The 20,900-nt window shown below is 48.2% G+C and overlaps 1 protein-coding gene across 9 annotated transcripts in view; it reads right to left on the reverse strand.

Annotated features, from left to right (window-relative positions):
• LOC112222932 (chondroitin sulfate proteoglycan 5) overlaps positions 1-20,900 on the reverse strand; it is a 33,805-nt gene that overhangs the window by 1,133 nt on the left and 11,772 nt on the right. The window contains exons 3-6 of one of the 9 annotated variants that reach the window (XM_042304624.1): positions 9,661-9,849; positions 4,630-4,708; positions 2,407-2,463; positions 900-1,001 (exon numbers count right to left, since the gene is read on the reverse strand). In XM_042304624.1, the coding sequence (XP_042160558.1) occupies positions 915-1,001; positions 2,407-2,463; positions 4,630-4,708; positions 9,661-9,849 (412 nt within the window). In that variant the 3' untranslated portion in view covers positions 900-914. Of the gene's footprint in view, positions 1-899; positions 1,002-2,406; positions 2,464-4,551; positions 4,709-9,660; positions 9,850-20,900 lie in introns of all 9 variants that reach the window. The other 8 variants (XM_042304623.1, XM_024385809.2, XM_024385811.2 and 5 more) reach the window with 8 other exon arrangements.

The following is a 20,900-nucleotide window of genomic DNA, read 5'->3' on the forward strand; positions in this document are numbered from 1 at the left end:
CATCTCAAGATATTTGAGCCTCTAACTCCACCTCTTACCACCCTTCTCCCCTCCATCCCTCTCTTTAATCCGATTTAATATATTGTTTGGATATAAATATCCCAAAATCCCATATTATCCTCACACTACCTGACTATCCATCAATGGAAGAGAGCTGCGAGGAAGCTAACCGTTTAAAAAAGACCCATTGTACAGTGGCTAACCAATTGTTTCAGCATCATGCTCGCTTTGCACATTTGTTTTGGTTGAAGGGACATAGAGGTGATTGGAGAACTGTATGAGCGACTCCCTCCCACCCTTCATAACCCACCAACAAGCACCCCATCCAGGCCAACCAGGAAGTGCATGCATATCCACATGCAAGAACCCCCCCCCATCACTCATCCAGCCCCCTTCACCTCGCTACTGTCCCAATTAAAACACAATGAGCTGTGCCCCCATTGGCTTTAAACACATTGTCTGTGGAACCACCTTCATACATACCTACAGTACAGCTGGAGCTGGAAAAACAATGCATTAGGAGACAACTCTGTTTCACTTCAATTCATCCTTTTGGCTGCATTTAATTAAGGTCAAGAACAAGAATGGATTGGCATTCATTTGAATCTGTTTTTCCCAGCCTGTTATCCTCATTAATATTGCATAGCTTCATCGACCCTGTTGTGTTGAGGTAGAAGTGTCTGTCTGTGCTCAAGCTGACTGACAGACACACGCATGCACACACACATACATACAAACACGCGCATATACACACATGAGCACGCACGCACACACCCACATACACACGCAAGCGCACACGCACGCACACACACTGCAGACCCTGAGGGCTGTGCCATTACGAAACAGAGCTGAATGCTTGTTATTCAATGGCACACAAAAGGGGTGGCGAGAGCATTTACCCATTGGCTGATGGCCTAGATAGTAACTTCGGGCAGGACGTGGGGATACGTCACTTCCATGGTTACAGGATAGGGGCCATCTTTCCTTCCGTCAGCGTGAAACTGGAAAATGTGTTGTTGTTTGCTGTTGTTTTCCATTGTATTGGGGAACGAGGGTGAGAGGGACTTTGTGGGGAGTTTTTGGAACAGAGATATACGGGGTGTTGAGATGAAGATGAAACATGGACAGATCTTTGTATCCTTCCTGCTTTGTGTGTGTGTGTGTGTGTGTGTGTGTGTGTGTGTGTGTGTGTGTGTGTTCAGAGTTGATGTGAGTGTGTCTGGATCTGCATCTTTGTGTGCATGATATAAAACGTGTGTGTGTATCTGTGTGTGCGTCGTGGAGGAAGGACACGAAGAGGGTGGGACAGGACTGAGTCAAACGATTTGTTACAGATAGAGAGCCTCAATGCTCTTCACTGGCATGGCACAGTACAGTATGGCTCAGCACAGCACAGCAAAGCACAGCCTACGGGGCAGGACTGGACAATAGGGACACCGGTACTATACATCCCAGACCTTATTCCACAGGACTGGCAGTGTTATGAACACATGTCACTATGTATCAGTCTAATCCTTTCATAATCACTTCATCAATTTAATATTAATTCAATCAATACAGAGAACATACACATATACATGTATTAATTACTCTAAATATAGACTTTTACTTATCCTCATTATCATTTTGTCAATTGACTGAGTTGGATGGAATTGACACAAGCCATAGTTAAATATATGCTGTAAACCAGCATGGTCCATAAAAGGACAAGTATTAATGTTGATAGGAGATTAAGGGTAAACGGATACAATCCACTGTACTCGGTCCATGTAATGCTGAAAATAGAGAAACTATTCTCCCTACAACAATATTTCACTCTCTAGTTGTATTATCTGTGTTTCTTCATATATGATTGTGTTTTTATACATGTTGGAGTGTGTACAGGTTTCTGACCGTGTGTTTATCTGAAGAGAGAGTTTCTGTCTAGCGAGATTCCTCTGGTGTCAGTCTACTGCAGTGTTTTCTCTTCTGCTAACAACTCATGTGGGAAGGGTCGATATCCCCTTTCTGAAGGACCCGACAAGGACAACAGCGTACTGCTACCAGACTGCTACAACGTTTATCCCTGTGCCATTTAACCTAGATAAAAGTGTACATTTCATATTTTAAATTATGTTTATTTAGTAGTTGTTATTTTAAGAGCCCACAATATGTAAAGATATGGATCATGTCTTAAAATCAGCATTTACTCGAACCCCTTAATGGATCATTTCCGGATAATGGCTAACTTAATTTATAAACAGACTTTAGATATATATAGGAGTAACAGCACTAGGTTCTGAATAGCCAAGTTTGGGGCTGTGGATTGGTCCGTTGAGTTGAGAGAGGGTGACTGACAAGGGTCACAGTACAATGAGAGCCGTTTAAGGGAGAGGGGGGCGGGCCATCTGAGGGGGTTTATCTTACCTCACTGTCGGGCTCCTCTTTGGTCTTACACTCCCAGGTGTATCTGCTCATGGTTTTCTGGGGGGGGCAGGAGGAGAGGGTTATACTCCTCAAAGATACATAACATCCTCAAACAGAGAGAGAGAGAGAGAGAGAGAGAGAGAGAGAGAGAGAGAGAGAGAGAGAGAGAGAGAGAGCGTGATAAAGAGAGAGAGGGATGGAGACAGAGAGAGAGAAAAACAGGGAGTGACAGAGAAAGAGATAGTTGGATAGAAACCAAGAGAGTTGGCAGTAGAGAGAGAGAACGAAAAGGCAGAGAGAGAAGACCTACTAAGGGGAACTTCCTAAGGATGATATCTGATATTCCCAGCTCACATTGAGAGGTAGAGACTGTCTTGCCCATATAAGGACACTGAAGGATTTGTCTCAGTAACTATGGTGCTTTTTGGCCTTGACATTACCATAGCAAATGTTGGATGAAATATTTCTGAGGGTAACGTGTTGACATAGAAACACAAGGGTTTTAGTTCATGAACTAGACGGAGGGATTTGAGTTATTGGTATTATTAGTTTATGTTTTCTGAGCTTTTTTAGTAAGAAGTATGTCTCTATGGTGTTGGCTGTTCTCTGCAGATGAATCTACATAGTATTTTAATGGACCTTTTCTCCAGATACTCTGTACTGGTGCTCTAAAATCGACTCGTATGGATAGAGAGATGTACAAACACACTGACTGTGGACCTGTGGATGTAAACTGCAAACCCAGGTTGAGACTCAAAGAGGAGAGCTATCCTGTTTCAGAGATCAGAAGATGTCTGGAAGATGGGGGTGTTGTATGATGTTTTATTTGGTTGTGGATGGTATCGGGTAGCGGTTATGGTTACGGTTAGTAGTGTTCTGATAGGTGATTGTGCTAACTGTCTCATGTTATGAAGCACTGCAATATGATGCCCCCCAAGTTGTCACTATATTATATTTACGGAAACATTATCGCAATTACCCAGAAGGAAGAATAACACAAAATAAACTAACTACAGACAAACAAAGAAACGAGCTAAATAAATCTAAGTGAAGCAATTTTATTGTACCATGTATGATGACCAGAACTATGTGATGAGTCGTGAGAATGTGGCACCACATCTTATGTCGTAACACTAATTCTACTCATGCTGCTACAACCATGTTAGCGCTATGCTACCCCATGCTTCCGTTAGTTGTGCAGCTAGGTCTATGCTCTCCCCCACCACCTACAGGCAGCAGGGGGACGTTGCATCTCAGATGTTTATCCTGACTTAATAGCCCCGCACACCTTGCACACATCTCGCACACCATCCTCTACCAACCTGATAATAACCCCATAAACAAAATACATTTCATGCCCCCAGATTCCCCCCCAAAAGCCCTATTATCGACCAATCAAGAGACCTTCTTCACTTTTCCAACCTATCCAGCCCAAGTCAGGATAAATGAGTGCAACGGATGGACAGAGATGCGGAGGCAGAGCGACGGACAGGCTGCTGCAGTGGCTGACATGGCCACCAGGGGGGGGGGCCACCATGTGAGCCACCATGTGAGCGATAGAGCAGGCATGCAGTGACATACCAATGCACAGGTGATTAAAGGGAGAGCAGATCAGGGATAGATGGGGTGGAGGGGGTAACAGTGAGGGCTATAGGAGTTCTCTCTTGGTCAAGTCTTAGCCTGGACAGAACTGACCACACCACACCAATGGGTCAGGCAGGTGTATAGGTCAGATAAACTTATTTCCTTGCTCCATCTTTCACATTTAAAAGCATTTCGCTACACTCACAATAGCATCTGCTAACCGTGTTTATGTGTATGTGTATGTGACCAATACAATTTGATTTGATCTGCAGTGTGTGTACATGCGTGTGTGTGTGTGTGTGTCACCTTCAAGTACGATCAATAGCTAACAAAAAACTCTACCAATAACTGACAATGAGGCAATACACAGTAAAGACTTTACAGCCACACTGTTGCCATGGTAACAGTATTGCCTGCCTATCTGGCTGTAGACTTGTCCCATAGCGAGAGACAATGCCCCCACTGTAACACCCCGCCTTGTAACCCCGGAGAGATGACACTCAAGCCCATGCGGAGGAGGGAAGGAAGGAAAGGGTGAGAGAGAGACGAGAACCACGTTACCTGACAGATAATGTTATCATAGTAAGCCAAAGCACGGGCATGAGGGACGTTAGGAGGGGTGTCGCACAGTTTCCTTACATTTGGGTGGGAGCCCTCAGCGATGGTGGACAGGGAGAAATTATCATTGTGCTGCTCCGATGGAGGCCGGTACTTACTGCTGGGAAGAGGAGGAGGACAGGGATGGGACCAGAGGAAGGGAGGACAGGGAGGGGACCAGAGGAAGGGAGGACAGGGAGGGGACCAGAGACGAGAGGGAGGGGACCAGAGACGAGAGACGAGAGGAAGGGAGGACAGGGAGGGGACCAGAGACGAGAGGAAGGGAGGACAGGGAGGGGACCAGAGACGAGAGACAAGAGGAAGGGAGGACAGGGAGGGGACCAGAGGAAGGGAGGACAGGGAGGGGACCAGAGGAAGGGAGGACAGGGAGGGGACGAGAGACGAGAGGAAGGGAGGACAGGGAGGGGACGAGAGACGAGAGGAAGGGAGGACAGGGAGAGGACCAGAGACGAGAGGAAGGGAGGGGGACAGAGACGAGAGGAAGGGAGGACAGGAAGGGGACCAGAGACGAGAGACGAGAGGAAGGGAGGACAGGGAGGGGACGAAAGACGAGAGGAAGGGAGGGGACCAGAGACGAGAGGAAGGGAGGACAGGGAGGGGACCAGAGACGAGAGGTAGGGAGGAGGGAGAACAGGTAAAAGAGGATTAAATGAGGAGGAAAGTAGGAGGGGTCACATTGTGGAGGAAAAGGAGAGTGTCGATGGGGAGGGGGAAATGGAAAAAGAGGGATGCAGTGAGAGGAGGAGAGAAGAGAAAAAGAGAGATAAATAGGGAGGGCAAAATCAGGATTCAAGGATGAGGGGAAAGTATGTGAAAACGTGGGGTAAAGGAGGTACAGAGAGGAGGAAGGAGGGAGAGAAAAAGCAAGAGAGAGCAGTGTTAGTTACAATATAGTGCAAGTGTAAGACTTCAGTTTGCAGATGACAGACAGACAGATACCCTCTGTGATGCAACAAATCAACTGTGAATCAAAACTAGACTACAGCTATGGCCACTTTGACACCCAGTCCTGGGTTGCATTCAATGGGGTACACTGTTTTGCAACTGAAAACAAAAATGAAAGTTACTTTCCAAACAGACAACAATGACTCACCATTGACCTACCATTGAAGCACTGTGATTCACTTTGTGTAACCAATTAAACACTTGGAGAAACTTGATATCCAAAACAGACTTCCCAAACAGTCATTTGTCATTTTGTGTTATTCCAGAAACATCTGCTGGCTGGAAAGAGTTTCTCAGTTTCTCTGTCTCTTCTCGACCTCCTTCTCTCCCTCTCCTCATCATATCCATAGTTAAACATCTTCTGAACTAGACCCATCAGTACAGCCCCAGCACTTCCTACTACTGTCTGATTGAGATGCCGCTCCAACATTTATATTTAATGAGTTCATATGACAGGCCAATCAAAGCTCAAGTAATGAGGAGGGAGGGGTGTGCTAGAGAGATGGAGTAGAGAAATAAATAAATAGGGAGACAGAAAGCAGTTGACAATATTGATTCAAATTATTTGAATTATGTTAGTATTGTAAATCTCCAAAGTAAGCTTCGGCAACATGTGCATTGTTAAGTCATGCCATTAAAGCAAATTGAATTGAATTGAAAGGAGGATACTGCAGGGCCTGGATACTGATTGTATGTGTGTTATTTATGTCCATAATTGAGATAGAGAGAGAGATATGTGTGGTTTCTACGCTGTGGTACAGGGGAAAAGGGACTAAAACCAGGATGTGTAAGTTTAAATCTGCCACTTCAGCCAGAACACACACTCTCCTCTCTGCAAAGATAACATTACCTGCATCTCTCTCTCTCTCTCTGTCCTCTGCCACTCTTGTCACCCCTCTTGCTTTCTCTCTCTTTCCCTCCCTCAATCCCTACTATTTTTTTCTTTCTCCCCCTTCCTCCCATTCATGACCCCTCTCTTTCTCTGCCTTCCCCCAGCATCTCCCTCCCTCCATCTCTCTCTCACTCCATCTTTTTCTCTGCCTCTCTCTCTCTGACAGGGAAGCAAACCCCATCTTGACTGCGGCACAGACACTGTGCAGCCCACTGCAATTATCTGCAGCAGATGGAGGGAGAGAGCGGTGGGCGTCTCATGTATACATGAGCCTCATCAGCAGTGCCCTATACACGCGCGCACATGCACACACTCTCTCTCCCTCCAACAACATGTCCTTCCAACAACAACTGAGTTTTTCAATTGGTAAAAGCTCTTTCCTATTCCTGCCCTCCCTCTGCTCACCATCCTCTACACATTTCCACTCTCTCTCCTTCACTCTTCCCGCCCCTCCGTTTTCCTGTTTCATTCTGCTCTCTTCTACTCTTCTGTTTCTCCTTCCTCCTCTTTGATTTTTGGCTAACCACTTGATGAGGCTGTGGTGTCTCTCCTACGCTGCATGCTGTCCATCCCCACCCCCGCTCCTCACACACACACCCCTCAGGTCGCACAGCTGTATGTAGGTCAACTTCGCCTCCCCTGCCTTGTCCCCCCCTCCCCTCTCATACACTCCTGATCAGACTGCCCTACTTTCAGCTGGAACCAGAGCAGCAATGACATCACTATTTTCAGCTAGCACCGCGCGCTAGCCATCAGCATGCTATCCCCCGCACTGACTGCTCCACTTTTCTTCTTCATCATCATCATAATGCAAACATCATCATCCTCAGCTAAGAAATGTGCACTGCTGATGGAAGCATCCACAATCATCCACCCTCCTACGTGATTTCCCTGTTGCTAGGCAAAACGACAGGCGAAGGCACAGCCGCATCTCATACAGCACTCGTTCTAGCTATCCTCATCCCGTTCTCTCTCAATGCAAACTCAATCCCTCCCTTTTCTCTCTCTCGCTCTGCTTTATCTCTTCTCTCTTTTTGTGTTTCCTCTCTCATCTATCTTGTCATCGTGTTTTCCTCCTCCTCCGCATTCCTTCATTGTCTCCTTCGCTCATTTAATATCCTCCCCCCTTTATCTGATCCATCCAATTCTCCCCCTCTGTCTATCCTATCTATCGCCCCTTCTCTTTGTCACCCCCCCATCCTCCTCTTTCCAGTCCAGCCTCCCTCACTTCCCTCTCTCAGCCTCTTCTCTCTCCTAAAGTTATCCACAACCTTCTCAGGTATCTCTAGCTTCAGCTCTCTTCCTCCTCCTTCATCTCCTGTCCTTTTGTCCTGATCCTTTGTCCCCCCCCACTACTCTCTCCACCAGCCCCAGGGGTCCCCCCACTACTCTCTCCACCAGCCCCAGGGGTCCCCCCCACTACTCTCTCCACCAGCCCCAGGGGTCCCTCCCCACTACTCTCTCCACCAGCCCCAGGGGTCCCTCCCCACTACTCTCTCCACCAGCCCCAGGGGTCCCTCCCCACTACTCTCTCCACCAGCCCCAGGGGTCCCTCCCCACTACTCTCTCCACCAGCCCCAGGGGTCCCTCCCCACTACTCTCTCCACCAGCCCCAGGGGTCCCTCCCCACTACTCTCTCCACCAGCCCCAGGGGTCCCTCCCCACTACTCTCTCCACCAGCCCCAGGGGTCCCTCCCCACTACTCTCTCCACCAGCCCCAGGGGTCCCCCCCACTCCCCCACCAGCCCCAGGGGTCCCTCCCCACTCTCTCCCACCAGCCCCAGGGGTCCCTCCCCACTACTCTCTCCACCAGCCCCAGGGGTCCCCCCCACTCTCCACCAGCCCCAGGGGTCCCCCCCACCCCAGGGGTACTCTCTCCACCAGCCCCAGGGGTCCCCCCCCACTACTCTCTCCACCAGCCCCAGGGGTCCCTCCCCACTACTCTCTCCACCAGCCCCAGGGGTCCCCCCCACTACTCTCTCCACCAGCCCCAGGGGTCCCCCCCCTCTCCACCCCAGGGGTCCCCCCACTACTCTCCCACCAGCCCCAGGGGTCCCCCCTCCCCCCCACTACTCTCCCACCAGCCCCAGGGGTCCCCCCACTACTCTCTCCACCAGCCCCAGGGGTCCCCCCACTACTCTCTCCACCAGCCCCAGGGGTCCCCCCCCACTACTCTCTCCACCAGCCCCAGGGGTCCCCCCCACTACTCTCTCCACCAGCCCCAGGGGTCCCCCCACTACTCTCTCCACCAGCCCCAGGGTCCCCCCCACTCCCCAGCCCCAGGGGTCCCTCCCCACTCTCTCCACCAGCCCCAGGGGTCCCTCCCCACTACTCTCTCCACCAGCCCCAGGGGTCCCTCCCCACTACTCTCTCCACCAGCCCCAGGGGTCCCTCCCCACTACTCTCTCCACCAGCCCCAGGGGTCCCTCCCCACTACTCTCTCCACCAGCCCCAGGGGTCCCTCCCCACTACTCTCTCCACCAGCCCCAGGGGTCCCTCCCCACTACTCTCTCCACCAGCCCCAGGGGTCCCTCCCCACTACTCTCTCCACCAGCCCCAGGGGTCCCCCACTACTCTCTCCACCAGCCCCAGGGTCCCCCCCACTACTCTCTCCACCAGCCCCAGGGGTCCCTCCCCGCTACTCTCTCCACCAGCCCCAGGGGTCCCCCCACTACTCTCTCCACCAGCCCCAGGGGTCCCCCCCACTACTCTCTCCACCAGCCCCAGGGGTCCCCCCACTACTCTCTCCACCAGCCCCAGGGGTCCCTCCCCACTACTCTCTCCACCAGCCCCAGGGGTCCCCCCCCCACTACTCTCTCCACCAGCCCCAGGGTTTCTCCCTGAACGGAGCTTGGTTTCAATGGAAGTAGTTGTAATGTCGTTGTAATTCACAGGTCCACACATGTCCAATACTCATGTAAAACTCCAGTCGAATACTAAATATGTTCATTTTCAATAGTGTTAGAAATGCTTATTTCGCATACATATGCTGTGAGAATACAAGAGGTCAAAAACCTGTCTATCTGCTGCCTGGTTTTTCTAGTCCATAAGCTCACCTGCGTTTGCGCAGCAAGTTTCCCATGGGTTCTATGATCTCTGGTTTCACTGCCTGGTTTTTCCTGGTTTTCTTACACCTTTGTGCTAACTGGTTTTATCTGGTCCATAGACTCCCCTATATTTGTGCAGGTTTCCCCAGGCCCACGCTGTAAGCTTACCTGCGTTTGCGCAGCTTGCTGTTCTCGGTCTTGAGCACGTGGAGCTTCTTGGCGAAGCAGACGGTGATCATGAAGAGCAGCAGCACCATGAGGGCCGACGCCCCGATGGTCAGACACAGCACCTGGAACTCTGTCACCACCGACTCACAGCGGGAACCCTTGTGCCAGATGTAGTCCTGGACATTACACCTGCATGGAGAAGGAGGGATGGAGAGAGAGAGGAGAGCAAAAAGGAGAGGGGAGAAAAAGAAAACCAAGATGAAGAGGGGAAGTAGTAGTAGTGGAAACAATGAGGCAGGTGGAATGGAATACGGAGAGGAGAGAGAGAAGAGCAGCCAGGGGAATACAGATGGGTGACAGATGAAATGGCCAGATAAGGGAAGAGTGGAGAAAGGCCATGAGAGGAGGGTCAAGGGAAACAAATTAAGGATGGAGAGAAAAGAAGGGTGGGTGAGAAATGGAAAAGGGTTTATTCACCAAACATAACACTTTATAACAAAAATTGTGTGTGTGTGTGTGTGTGTGTGTGTGTGTGTGTGTGTATCTCTGTCTGTGTGTATCTCTGTCTGTGTGTATCTCTGTCTGTGTGTATCTCTGTCTGTGTGTATCTCTGTCTGTGTGTGCATGCGTGTGCAGGCTCTAAATTATTTAGATTAGGGTGAGGCCAGTACCACTGTGTCATTCATAGTTCAAGCTTGGATGGTTGGCACACATTTCAATCCAGATTGCTAGGTTTAAGAAAATCAAGAATTTCTGTTTATAATTATCCCAAGTGCTTCATTATGTGAGTCTGAAAGCTTTCAGGGCTGGATTCAATCCGTATCGCGGAAGTATCGTGGACAATCTCAATTTAAATCGAGCTATAACGCGGATCTTCCACGATACTTCTGCGATACGGATTGAATCCAGCCCTGAGTGTGGGGGCTAAAAAATGCTATTCAACATCCCACATACACTGCCCCAGTGTATATCATTTATGGAAGTGAAATTTCAACTCCTGGTCTAAAACAGACTGAAGTGTCACCAGCAGGCTTTCAACGTGGCTCTATTTGAAGGGATAATGTGATCATTCTGTCTGAACAGAAAATAGAAAAAAACTGAAAACCAGAGGCTGTTTTACACACACACACACACACACACACACACACACACACACACACACACACACACACACACACACACACACACACACACACACACACACACACACACACACACACTTGCCGCCATCTGAGCCCTAGACTCTTTTTGCTCCAGGACAAAAATGAGAGAGGCAGATGGCTTCGTCTGCTGACTGGAACAAGACTGGAACCTTACTAATCAAATGCTTGAAACCACTACGAGAATGAATGGTACTGCATGTAGAATAAGAAATAAGACTCTATAAACTGGGTCGATCACACTAGTTAACAAGAGGAAATGGTAATGACTGGTCTCATAGTAACCAGATACTATGTATATTTCTGCTAATATCTAGAACCTAAAAGGATTCTTTGGTTGTTCCCATAGGAGAACCCTTTGAAGAACTCTTTTTGGTTCCAGGTTGAACCCTTTTGGGTTCTATGTAGAACCCTTTACACAGATTTTTACATGGAACCTAAAAGGGTTCTCCTATGGGAACAACCAAAGAACTCTTTTGAAACCTTTTTTTCTAGTAGTAGAAGTGTGATCACTGAGAATAAAACAGGCTGTTTAAAGAGACTGAATGTGTGAAGTTGTTGGAACTCGGGAAAGCATGTGAATGTGAATGAAACTCACTCACTGAGAAGAGCCCATACAGGCTAAAAGAGGTACGAGAATGCAAAGGTTCACACTCACTCCTCAAATATCTGCATGTGGATTTTAGAGGGAAATCACCACTTACGGAAGGACACAAATTCACTTGGAAGAATTTGAATGTGAAGAGCAACATAAATGCACCTCTCCCTTCCCCTGTTCCCCAAACACAGGCCAAGAGACCTACAGACTCACACAGATGAATGTAAATGTGTAGAATGAATGGAGGTGTGAGTATGGCCTTTCAGATTCACAGTTTCAATTCAGCCCAGTAAGCGGGTGATGGGGGGCTCGGTTCCTTTCAGTGCCGCTTCCTGCATCCTGCCCCCTTTGTGCCCGTGCCGAAAGTGCCAACCGAGGGGCGTTGGCTCCGTGCCAGGGGGCATTCTCTAGCAGGAGAAGGTGTGACTGGACTACTGATACGCCATTCGCCATTTTCAAGGGACTTGTATACGCTCTCCCCCTCTAAGGTACTGTATGTTGGTACAAAGAGGTAGTTTATATAGCGAAGAGAGAGAGAAAGAGAGCACATTTAAGGAGAGGGCAAGGAGGATGGCTGGTTGCCATGGCGATCCAGCTGAGCCGCACAAGAAGCAGATGCAGTACCGACATGTCATTCCATCACACACACACACACACACACACACACACACACACACACACACACAGAGCTCTCATGAGACTCTCTCGCTTAGTAATCTCTTTATTTTTCATTCTCAATGTCCTCTTACTCCCTCTATCACTCTGCCCCTTGAGTTTCTCCATCGCTCTAATTTATCACTGATTTACCACCTCTTCTTCTCTTCCTCCCACGATCCTTATGTCTCTCTCTCCCCTTCCGCTCTCCTGCTCTTTGCCAGCTGCCTCCAGGAGAGTGTAATCTTGTTTCCATTTAGCTGACTGACTTTGGTTTTGACATTGTATAAATGGTGTCCTAAAACAGCAGTCCTAAAAACCCTACAATTTGACTTGAAGATTTTGGTTGCAAGTTTTCTCAAGTGTTAAAATCAAACCGAAACAATCCAACTGAAATAAACCCAGTAGAAACATTCATTAGCCTTAAATCGACCACATTGTGTTCCACCCTGAAACCTGTAATCCTACAATCCAAAATGGCTGTTTGTTTGTTTTACCTTAAAAGGCTTGGTTCTTGCTAGGCTTGGTTCTCTCTCTCTCTCTCTCTGAGCTCCTCGTTTAAACACTCACGACTCCCACAGCTTTACCCTAACCAGTTACCCAGTGTAACCACAGAGCCTTCCCTCCCTACCCCATCATTAACTCAATCAAGGTTTACCACAACCTCCAATCGCCACCAAATACAGCCCTCTAACCCAGCGACACAATGGAATTACCCGAGCCTGGGCCACATCACAAATCCCCTCAATATTTACTTGATTAGGCTTGTAAAGGCTGCTCGACTGCCAACTCCCCCGGGATAGATACCGTAACCTGGCTAAGATGAGGGGGGCACTGAGTGGGTTGGAAGGTAGAGGTGGGCACAAACGGGACATACTGGGATGCCCCCACAGTGTTGTGGGGTGAGGTCGAAGGAGGATGAGGGTAAACGGGGGATGGGGTGGGGGGGTACTGTACAAAGGGAAGGAGAACGAGGGATAATGAAAGGGTAATGGAGAGTAAGATCAGCAACGTTAATCAGAGCCCAGCGTGACTGTCACAACATTGAGCAGTGTTTCCCCTAGTTTTACAACTAGAGTCCCAGCCTAGTCAGCCCCCAAATAGATACTAAAATAATCAATTGAAACTCATTTAAGAGACAAATGAAGGTGTGGGAAGTCATTAGGTGGGTGGCACCATGATCGGGAAAATGTTATCGGTAGAGGAAACAAATCAGTCAAACTATCACCCATATACCTCCTCTGGCAATACAAAGCCCATTACCCTGCTGGGTAACACTTTACCTGACCCCTAGCGTCATAACACGTAATGACACGGCCATAACCATGTCATAACAGCTGACATAACTTGTCATAATATGGACATAACACTGTCATTACACATATTCAGACCAGTTGTGACATATATAGCATTATTTTGTGGCTGGTTATGACACCTACATAAGAGTGTCAAAACTCCATTACACCATAGCCAACTTGTCAACGGTATTTTTATGTTATATAACATTTTCAGAAATTGTAATGGCGCACACATTGATGTCAAGACGTGCACCTACACCAATGCTCTGTTGCTGATGACTGGGATGAATGCATAAACAGATTTCAGGAGCAGGACAAGACACCCTCTTTTTGACTGATGACTGACATAAGGGCATGTACGTGATAGGTCTATCTGGCAACATGCTTCTGATGGTTATAATTCTTAGTCCAAGTAAAGTGACACAGTATTGTCATAATGCTTCATGACAGTGTCATAAAGTGTATTTTCTCCAAGTTCTTTAAAATACGATGAAAAAAATATGACTGTAAAGAAATCAATTACTAGAACAACGGATTTAAGAAACCAACTTCCAAACGAAAGGAAACCTCTTGGCAGGGAATAACACATTTGAATAAATGTGGGTTTTGACACTCATAATACACACTACATGACCAAAAGTATGTGGACACCTGCTCGTCGAACATCTCATTCCTAAATCATGGGCATCAATATGGAGTTGATCCCCCCTTGCTCCTACAACAGCCTCCACTCTTCTGGGAAGGCTTTCCACTAGATGTTGGAACATTGCTGCAGGGACTTACTTCCATTCAAGAGCATTAGTGAGGTCGGGCGATTAGGCCTGGCTTGCAGTCGGTGTCCCACACCGATCTTGACAAACCAAAATGTTGTTTTTTTAAATACATTTTTTTACCCTCTTTTTCTTCCAAATTTTGTGCGATCCAATTACAATCTTGTTTCATCGTTGCAACTCCCCAATGAGCTCGGAAGAGGCTCGAGTCATGGGTCCTCTGAAACATGACCAGACAAACCGCGCTTCTTAACACCTGCCGTTTAACCTGTAAGCCAGCTGCACCAATGCGTCGGAGGAAACACTGTTCAAACACTGTTCAACTGATCGAAGTCAGCCTGAAGGTGCCCGGCCCGCCACAAGGAGTCACTAGAGAGCGATGTGCCATATAAAGCCCCCCAGGCCAAACCCTCCCCAAATCCGGACAACGCTTGGCCAATTACGCGCCGCCCTATGGGACTCCCAGTCACGGCCGGTTGTGACACAGCCTAGGATCAAACCAGGGTCTGTAGTAACGCCTCAAGCACTCCGGTGCAGTGCCTTAGACAGTTGCGCTACTCGGGAGGCCTAAACTAACCATTTCTGTATGGACCTTGCTTTGTGCACGGGAGCATTGTCATGCTGAAACAGGAAAGGGCCTTCCCCAAACTGATGCCACAAAGTTGAAAGCCCAGAAAAGTCTAGAATGTCACTGTATGCTGTAGCTTTCAGATTTCCCTTCATTTGAACTAAGGGTCCTAGCCCAAACCATGAAAACAGCCCCAGACCATTATTCTTCCTCCACTAAACTCTACAGTTGGCACTATGCATTGGGGCAGGTAGCATTCTCGTGGCATCCCCCAAACCCAGATTCTTCCATCAGACTGACAGATGATGAAGTGTGATTTATCACTCCAGAGAATGTGTTTCCACTACTCCAATGGCGGTGAGCTTTATACCACTCCAGCCGACGCTTGGCATTGTGATCTTAGGCTCGTGTGCGGCTGCTCGGCCATGGAAACCCATTTCATGAAGCTCCCAACGAACAGTCATTGTGCTGATGTTGCTTCCAGAAGCAGTTTGGAACTCGGTAGTGAGTGTTACTACCAAGGACAGACCATTTTTACGAGCTTCGCTCTTCAACACTCGGCGGTCCCATTCTGTGTGCTTGTGTGGCCTACCACTTCGTGTATGAGCCGTTGTTGCTCCTAGACGTTTCCACTTCACAATAACTACACTTACAATTGACTGGGGCAGCACTAGCAGGACAGAAATTTGACGAACTGACTTGTTGGAAAGGTGGCATCTTATGACAATGCCACGTTGAAAGTCACTGAGCTCTTCAGTAAGGCCATTCTACTGTCAATGTTTGTCTACAGAGATTGCATGGCTGTGTGTTGAATTGTATACACCTGTCAGCAACGGGTGTGGCTGAAATAGCCAAATCCACTAATTTGAAGAGCTGTCCACATAGCAGGTGTAAAAATCGTACCCATGACAGTGTTATGACCATATCATGACAGGTTATGACCGTGCCATAACAGGTTGTGACGCTAGATGTCAAGTAAAGTGTTGATGAACCATGAACCCTAATTAGAAATACATGTAGTACACCTGCCCCATGTTCCATTTAACTGCTGTGTGTGTGTGTGTGTGTGTGTGTGTGTGTGTGTGTGTGTGTGTGTGTGTGTGTGTGTGTGTGTGTGTGTGTGTGTGTGTGTGTGTGTGTGCGCCCCAAATCAACAAACCAGACTCTACTGCCACAGAATGGCTCATCGGATACATTGGACTACCTTACTGTGTTTGTGTGGGTCTGTGTGTGTGGGTCTGTGTGTTCGGATCTGTGTGTTTGTGCATGTGTGTATGTTCCCTGATCTGAGCCCTCTCACTAGATCTTCATCTCCTGTGTCTGACCTCTTGAATGACCCTGTGCTCTCCTACTTCTGCTTATTGGTGGAGGGGGTCTTAATATAGCCATAATCCGAGAGTGTGTGTGTGTGTGTGCGTGTGCATGCATGTTTATTTGTGTGTATGCTTGTCATAATGCAACCCAAAATTCTAAATCGCCATGACTACATGGGACTCCTGGTGGTAATACCTCTTCTTAATTATATCAAGCTGCAGGACACACACACACACACACACACAAACACAGCTATGACTGTATACACACAGACACAGACATACACATACACACATGCACATATACACACACACACTAACACACAAACACAGCTATGACTGTGTACACACACACACACACGCTCACAGTTAATTCAACCTGGCTCGTCCTGATCTGTTTCCATACTGGCAGGCAGGACGGACTCTGACTCATTTTCTCTCTCAGTCCCTCCTACTCTCTTTTTTTCTCATTTTCTTTGCCATGTCTATCTCATCCATCTCGCTCTCTTTCCCTCCTACACTCCATTCTACAGTGATGTCCTCCAGCTATGGGGGAAATTATTACAAATGTTAGTTAGGATAGTAAGAGAGAGGTAAACTATTGATGACGTTAGGTAGATCAAACATTCAAATTAGCCACTCCATGACTGTTACAGACTGTAACTAGTCTTACTGACCATATCCAAACCAACGCACACATGCGCACACACGTAGTATGCAAACGCTTACAGTACACACATGCACAACAGGACATGGCTTTTGTCGGTAAACCCCAGAAAGAGATATTGAGGGCAGACACAACCAACTACTTGTAGGAGTGTGTTATAACAGAGGGCAGAGCCCTTTGCATTCATCCCACTGTGATTCAATTGGGCTGGTGTATGAATCAGCCTCAGTTCACCATTACACACAGACACACACAGACACTTGTGCCAGAGCTCCACTGACCCATATTGCCTCTTAGCCCAACCTCAGACAGAACTTGGACTGTCCCTCAGTGTAACACAGATCTTCACTGACACTGACAGTGTCATCTAACATGGACTTCTCACAGACATCAAAATCAATGTACGTAGTGCATTGTTTACTGTTTGTTTATGGTTTACTATGATCTCTTTAAGCCCACCAAAGACCTTGTCTTATAGTGATAAGCATTTACATTTGAGTAATTTATCAGATTCTCTTACACAAAGTGACTTACAGGAGCAATTAGGGTTAAGTGCCTTATTCAAGGGCACCTTATCAGACTTTTCAACTAATCGGCTCAGGGATTTCGAACCAGCGATCTTTCATTTATTGGCCCAACGCTCTTAACCACTAAACTAGCTACCTGCAGCCACATTGCTGTAGTATCCTAGTTAAGTTTGATGGGAGTGATTTGCGATATTGCTCTTGGCTTGCCTACTCTATGGACTGTTGCTCCAATGATTATAAACCAGTATAAAGGATAAGACCAATCTCTGCAAGGATCAGGCATCTGCCATCTCAATCACACACCTCATCTCTGGCCATTAGGCCTGCTGGGAGACTACCTACTGCTGGCCTGCAACAGGAAACTGTCAGAGTCAAGAGGTCAGCGTCAAGATCACTGAACAGTTTAACTGTATAGCTGCACACTGGTGAGAAACTGTGTGTCTGCAGGGGGAGGAGAAGACCGGGTCATTATGTCATGATTAGGGCCTTGAGTTGGGAGAGGTTCTAATGGGCTCATGGTAAAAGCAAAGCGTGTGTGTGTTTTTGTGTGTATGTGTGTGTCACTCCCTGACCTGAGAGAGCCTTTTTATGTCTCTATTTGGTTTGGTCGGGGTGTGATTTGGGGTGGGCATTCTATGTTTTGTTATCTATGATTTTTGTATTTCTATGTTTTGACCGGGTATGGTTCTCAATCAGGGACAGCTGTCTATCGTTGTCTCTGATTGGGAACGATACTTAGGTAACCTGTTTTCCCTCCTTTCTTTGTGGGAAGTTGTCTTTGTTCATGGCACGTAGCCTTTAGCTTCAAGGTTAGTTTTTGTATGGTTTGTTGTTTTTTGTCAGCGTCATTCTTAAATAAAGGAATATGTACGCCCACGACGCTACACCTTGGTCCTCTTCCTTCAACAGCCGTGACAGAACTTCCCCCCACCAAGGGACCAAGCAGCGTGGTAAGGAGGAGCAGCGTGTTCAGGACTCCTGGACATGGGAAGAGATCCTGGATGGGAAAGGACCCTGAAGGCAGGCTGGGGAGTATCGCCGTCCACGGGAGGAACTGGAAGCAGCTAAAGCTGAGAGGCGACGTTATGAGGGGACACGGCGGCAAGGAAGCCCGAGAGGCATCCCCCAAAATATTTTTGGGGGGGCACACGGGAGTGTGGCAGAGTCAGGTTGGAGACCTGAGCCAACTCCCCGTGCTTATCGTGGTGGGCGTCGTACTGGTCAGGCACCGTGTTATGCGGTGGAGCGCACAGTGTCTCCGGTACGTGTTCTTAGCCTGGTGCGCTACATCCCAGCTCCCCGCATCTGCCGGGCTAGGGTGAGCATCCAGCCAGGAAGGATGGTGCCAGCCCTGCTCTCCAGACCTCCAGTACGTCTCTACGGCCCAGGATATCCTGCCCTGGCTCTGCACACTGTGTCTCCAGTGCGTCTGCACAGCCCAGTGCGTCCTGTCGCTGCGCCCCGCACGTGCCGGGCCAAAGTCACCATCCAGCCAGGACGGGATGTGCAGGCTCTTAGCTCGAGACCTCCAGTGCGCCTCCACGGCCCAGTGTATCCGGTGCCTCGGCCAAGGCCTCCTGTATGTCTCCCCAGCCTGGTGAGTCCTGTGCCTCGGCCAAGAACTAATCCTCCTGTATGTCTCCCCAGCCTGGTGAGTCCTGTGCCTACTCCCAGAGCCAGGCCTCCAGTGATGATCCACAGCAAGAAGCCTCCAGTGGTGATCCATGGCACGAAGCCTCCAGTGATGATCCATGGCACGAAGCCTCCAGTGATGATCCATGGCACGAAGCCTCCAGTGATGATCCATGGCAAGAAGCTTTCAGTGATGATCCATGGCACAAAGCCTCCAGTGATGATCCATGGCACGAAGCCTCCAGTGATGATCCATGGCATGAAGCCTCCAGTGATGATCCATGGCAAGAAGCCTCCAGTGATGATCCATGGCACGAAGGCTCCAGTGATGATCCATGGCACGAAGCCTCCAGTGATGATCCATGGCACGAAGCCTCCAGTGATGATCCATGGCACAAAGCCTCCAGTGATGATCCATGGCAAGAAGCCTCCAGTGATGATCTATGACAAGAAGCCTCCAGTGGTGAGACATGGCACGAAGCCTCCAGTGATGATCCATGGCAAGAAGCCTCCAGTGATGATCTATGACAAGAAGCCTCCAGTGGTGAGACAATGCACGAAGCCTCCAACGAGGGCCTCCAGTCCGGAGCCTCCGGCGACGCCCTCCAGTCCGGGGCCCGCAGCAACGAGGGTGCCCAGTCCGGGCCCGCAGAAATGAGGGTGCCCAGTCCGGGCCCGCAGAAATGAGGGCGCCCAGTCCGGGGGCATCACCAAAGCGGGGTGAGCCATAGGTGGAGCGGGGTCTGCGCCCCGCACCTGAGCCGCCACTGCGGATAGATGCCCACCCAGACCCGCCCCTATAGGTTCAGGTTTTGCTGCCGGAGTCCACACCTTTGAGGGGGTACTGTCATACCCTGACCTTAGAGAGCCTTTTTATGTCTCTATTTGGTTTGGTCAGGGTGTGATTTGGGGTGGGCATTCTATGTTTTGTTATCTATGATTTTTGTATTTCTATGGCCGGGTATGGTTCTCAATCGAGGACAGCTGTCTATCATTGTCTCTCTTTGTTCATGGCACGTAGCCTTTAGCTTCACGGTTCGTTTTTTGTATGGTTTCTTGTTTTTTGTCGCCGTCATTCTTAAATAAAGGAATATGTACGCTCACTATGCTGCACCTTGGTCCTCTTCCTTCAACAGCCGTGACAGTGTGTGCGTCCATGTGTATGTGTAAATGCGTGTGTGTGTGTGTCTCAATTTGAGCATATGTGCACACATACATTTGTGTGAGCTCTCCTGTTGTGTGAACATAATCACGTTGGCATGGGGACCCTGTCTATTCGATTCATCTGCGCCAGCTCTCATTGCCATCATCATCTCCATCAGTGCCAGTCAGGAGGCGATGGCCATCCAGGGACTTGCTACCACGCATACATTTACATGCTAATCCACACAGATGTTTGCTGATTTCTGATCTCTCCCTGCTGATTGGTTCGTTTGGTTAGTTACAGGATAAAGGGAAATAAATATCTTGGCATAGCTCTGCATAATGATCCGAGGGGTTTTATAACAATGGGTTGGATGAGTTTGGGGAAGGGATTTTTCCTTCTCATGTAACCTGGCTTACACTTTCTCCTCATGGTGACCTCTATAAAGATCTGTTGGCCAGGTATCAATGCACCAGGAACCTTGTAAAACACACAAAATCACAGTAAATTTAAAATAATCTGACAACGACAAGATCAGAGGTGTACTGTATCTAATGCATCCCCTATACTGTGAACATACATGAGGAGAACAAGTATTTGATACACTGCCGATTTTGCAAGTTTTTCTACTTACAAAGCATGTAGAGGTCTGTAATTTTTATCATAGGTACACTTCAACTGTGTGAGAGAGAGAAGGAATCTAAAACAAAAATCCAGAAAATCACATTGTATGATTTTTAAGTAATTAATTAGCCTTTTATTGCATGACATAAGTATTTGATACATCAGAAAAGCAGAACTTAATATTTGGTACAGAAACCTTTGTTTGCAATGACAGAGATCATACGTTTCCTGTAGTTCTTGACCAGGTTTGCACACTGCAGCAGGGATTTTGGCCCACTCCTCCAT

This window comes from Oncorhynchus tshawytscha, linkage group LG23, assembly GCF_018296145.1.
Source record: "Oncorhynchus tshawytscha isolate Ot180627B linkage group LG23, Otsh_v2.0, whole genome shotgun sequence".
Taxonomy (NCBI): Eukaryota; Metazoa; Chordata; class Actinopteri; order Salmoniformes; family Salmonidae; genus Oncorhynchus; species Oncorhynchus tshawytscha.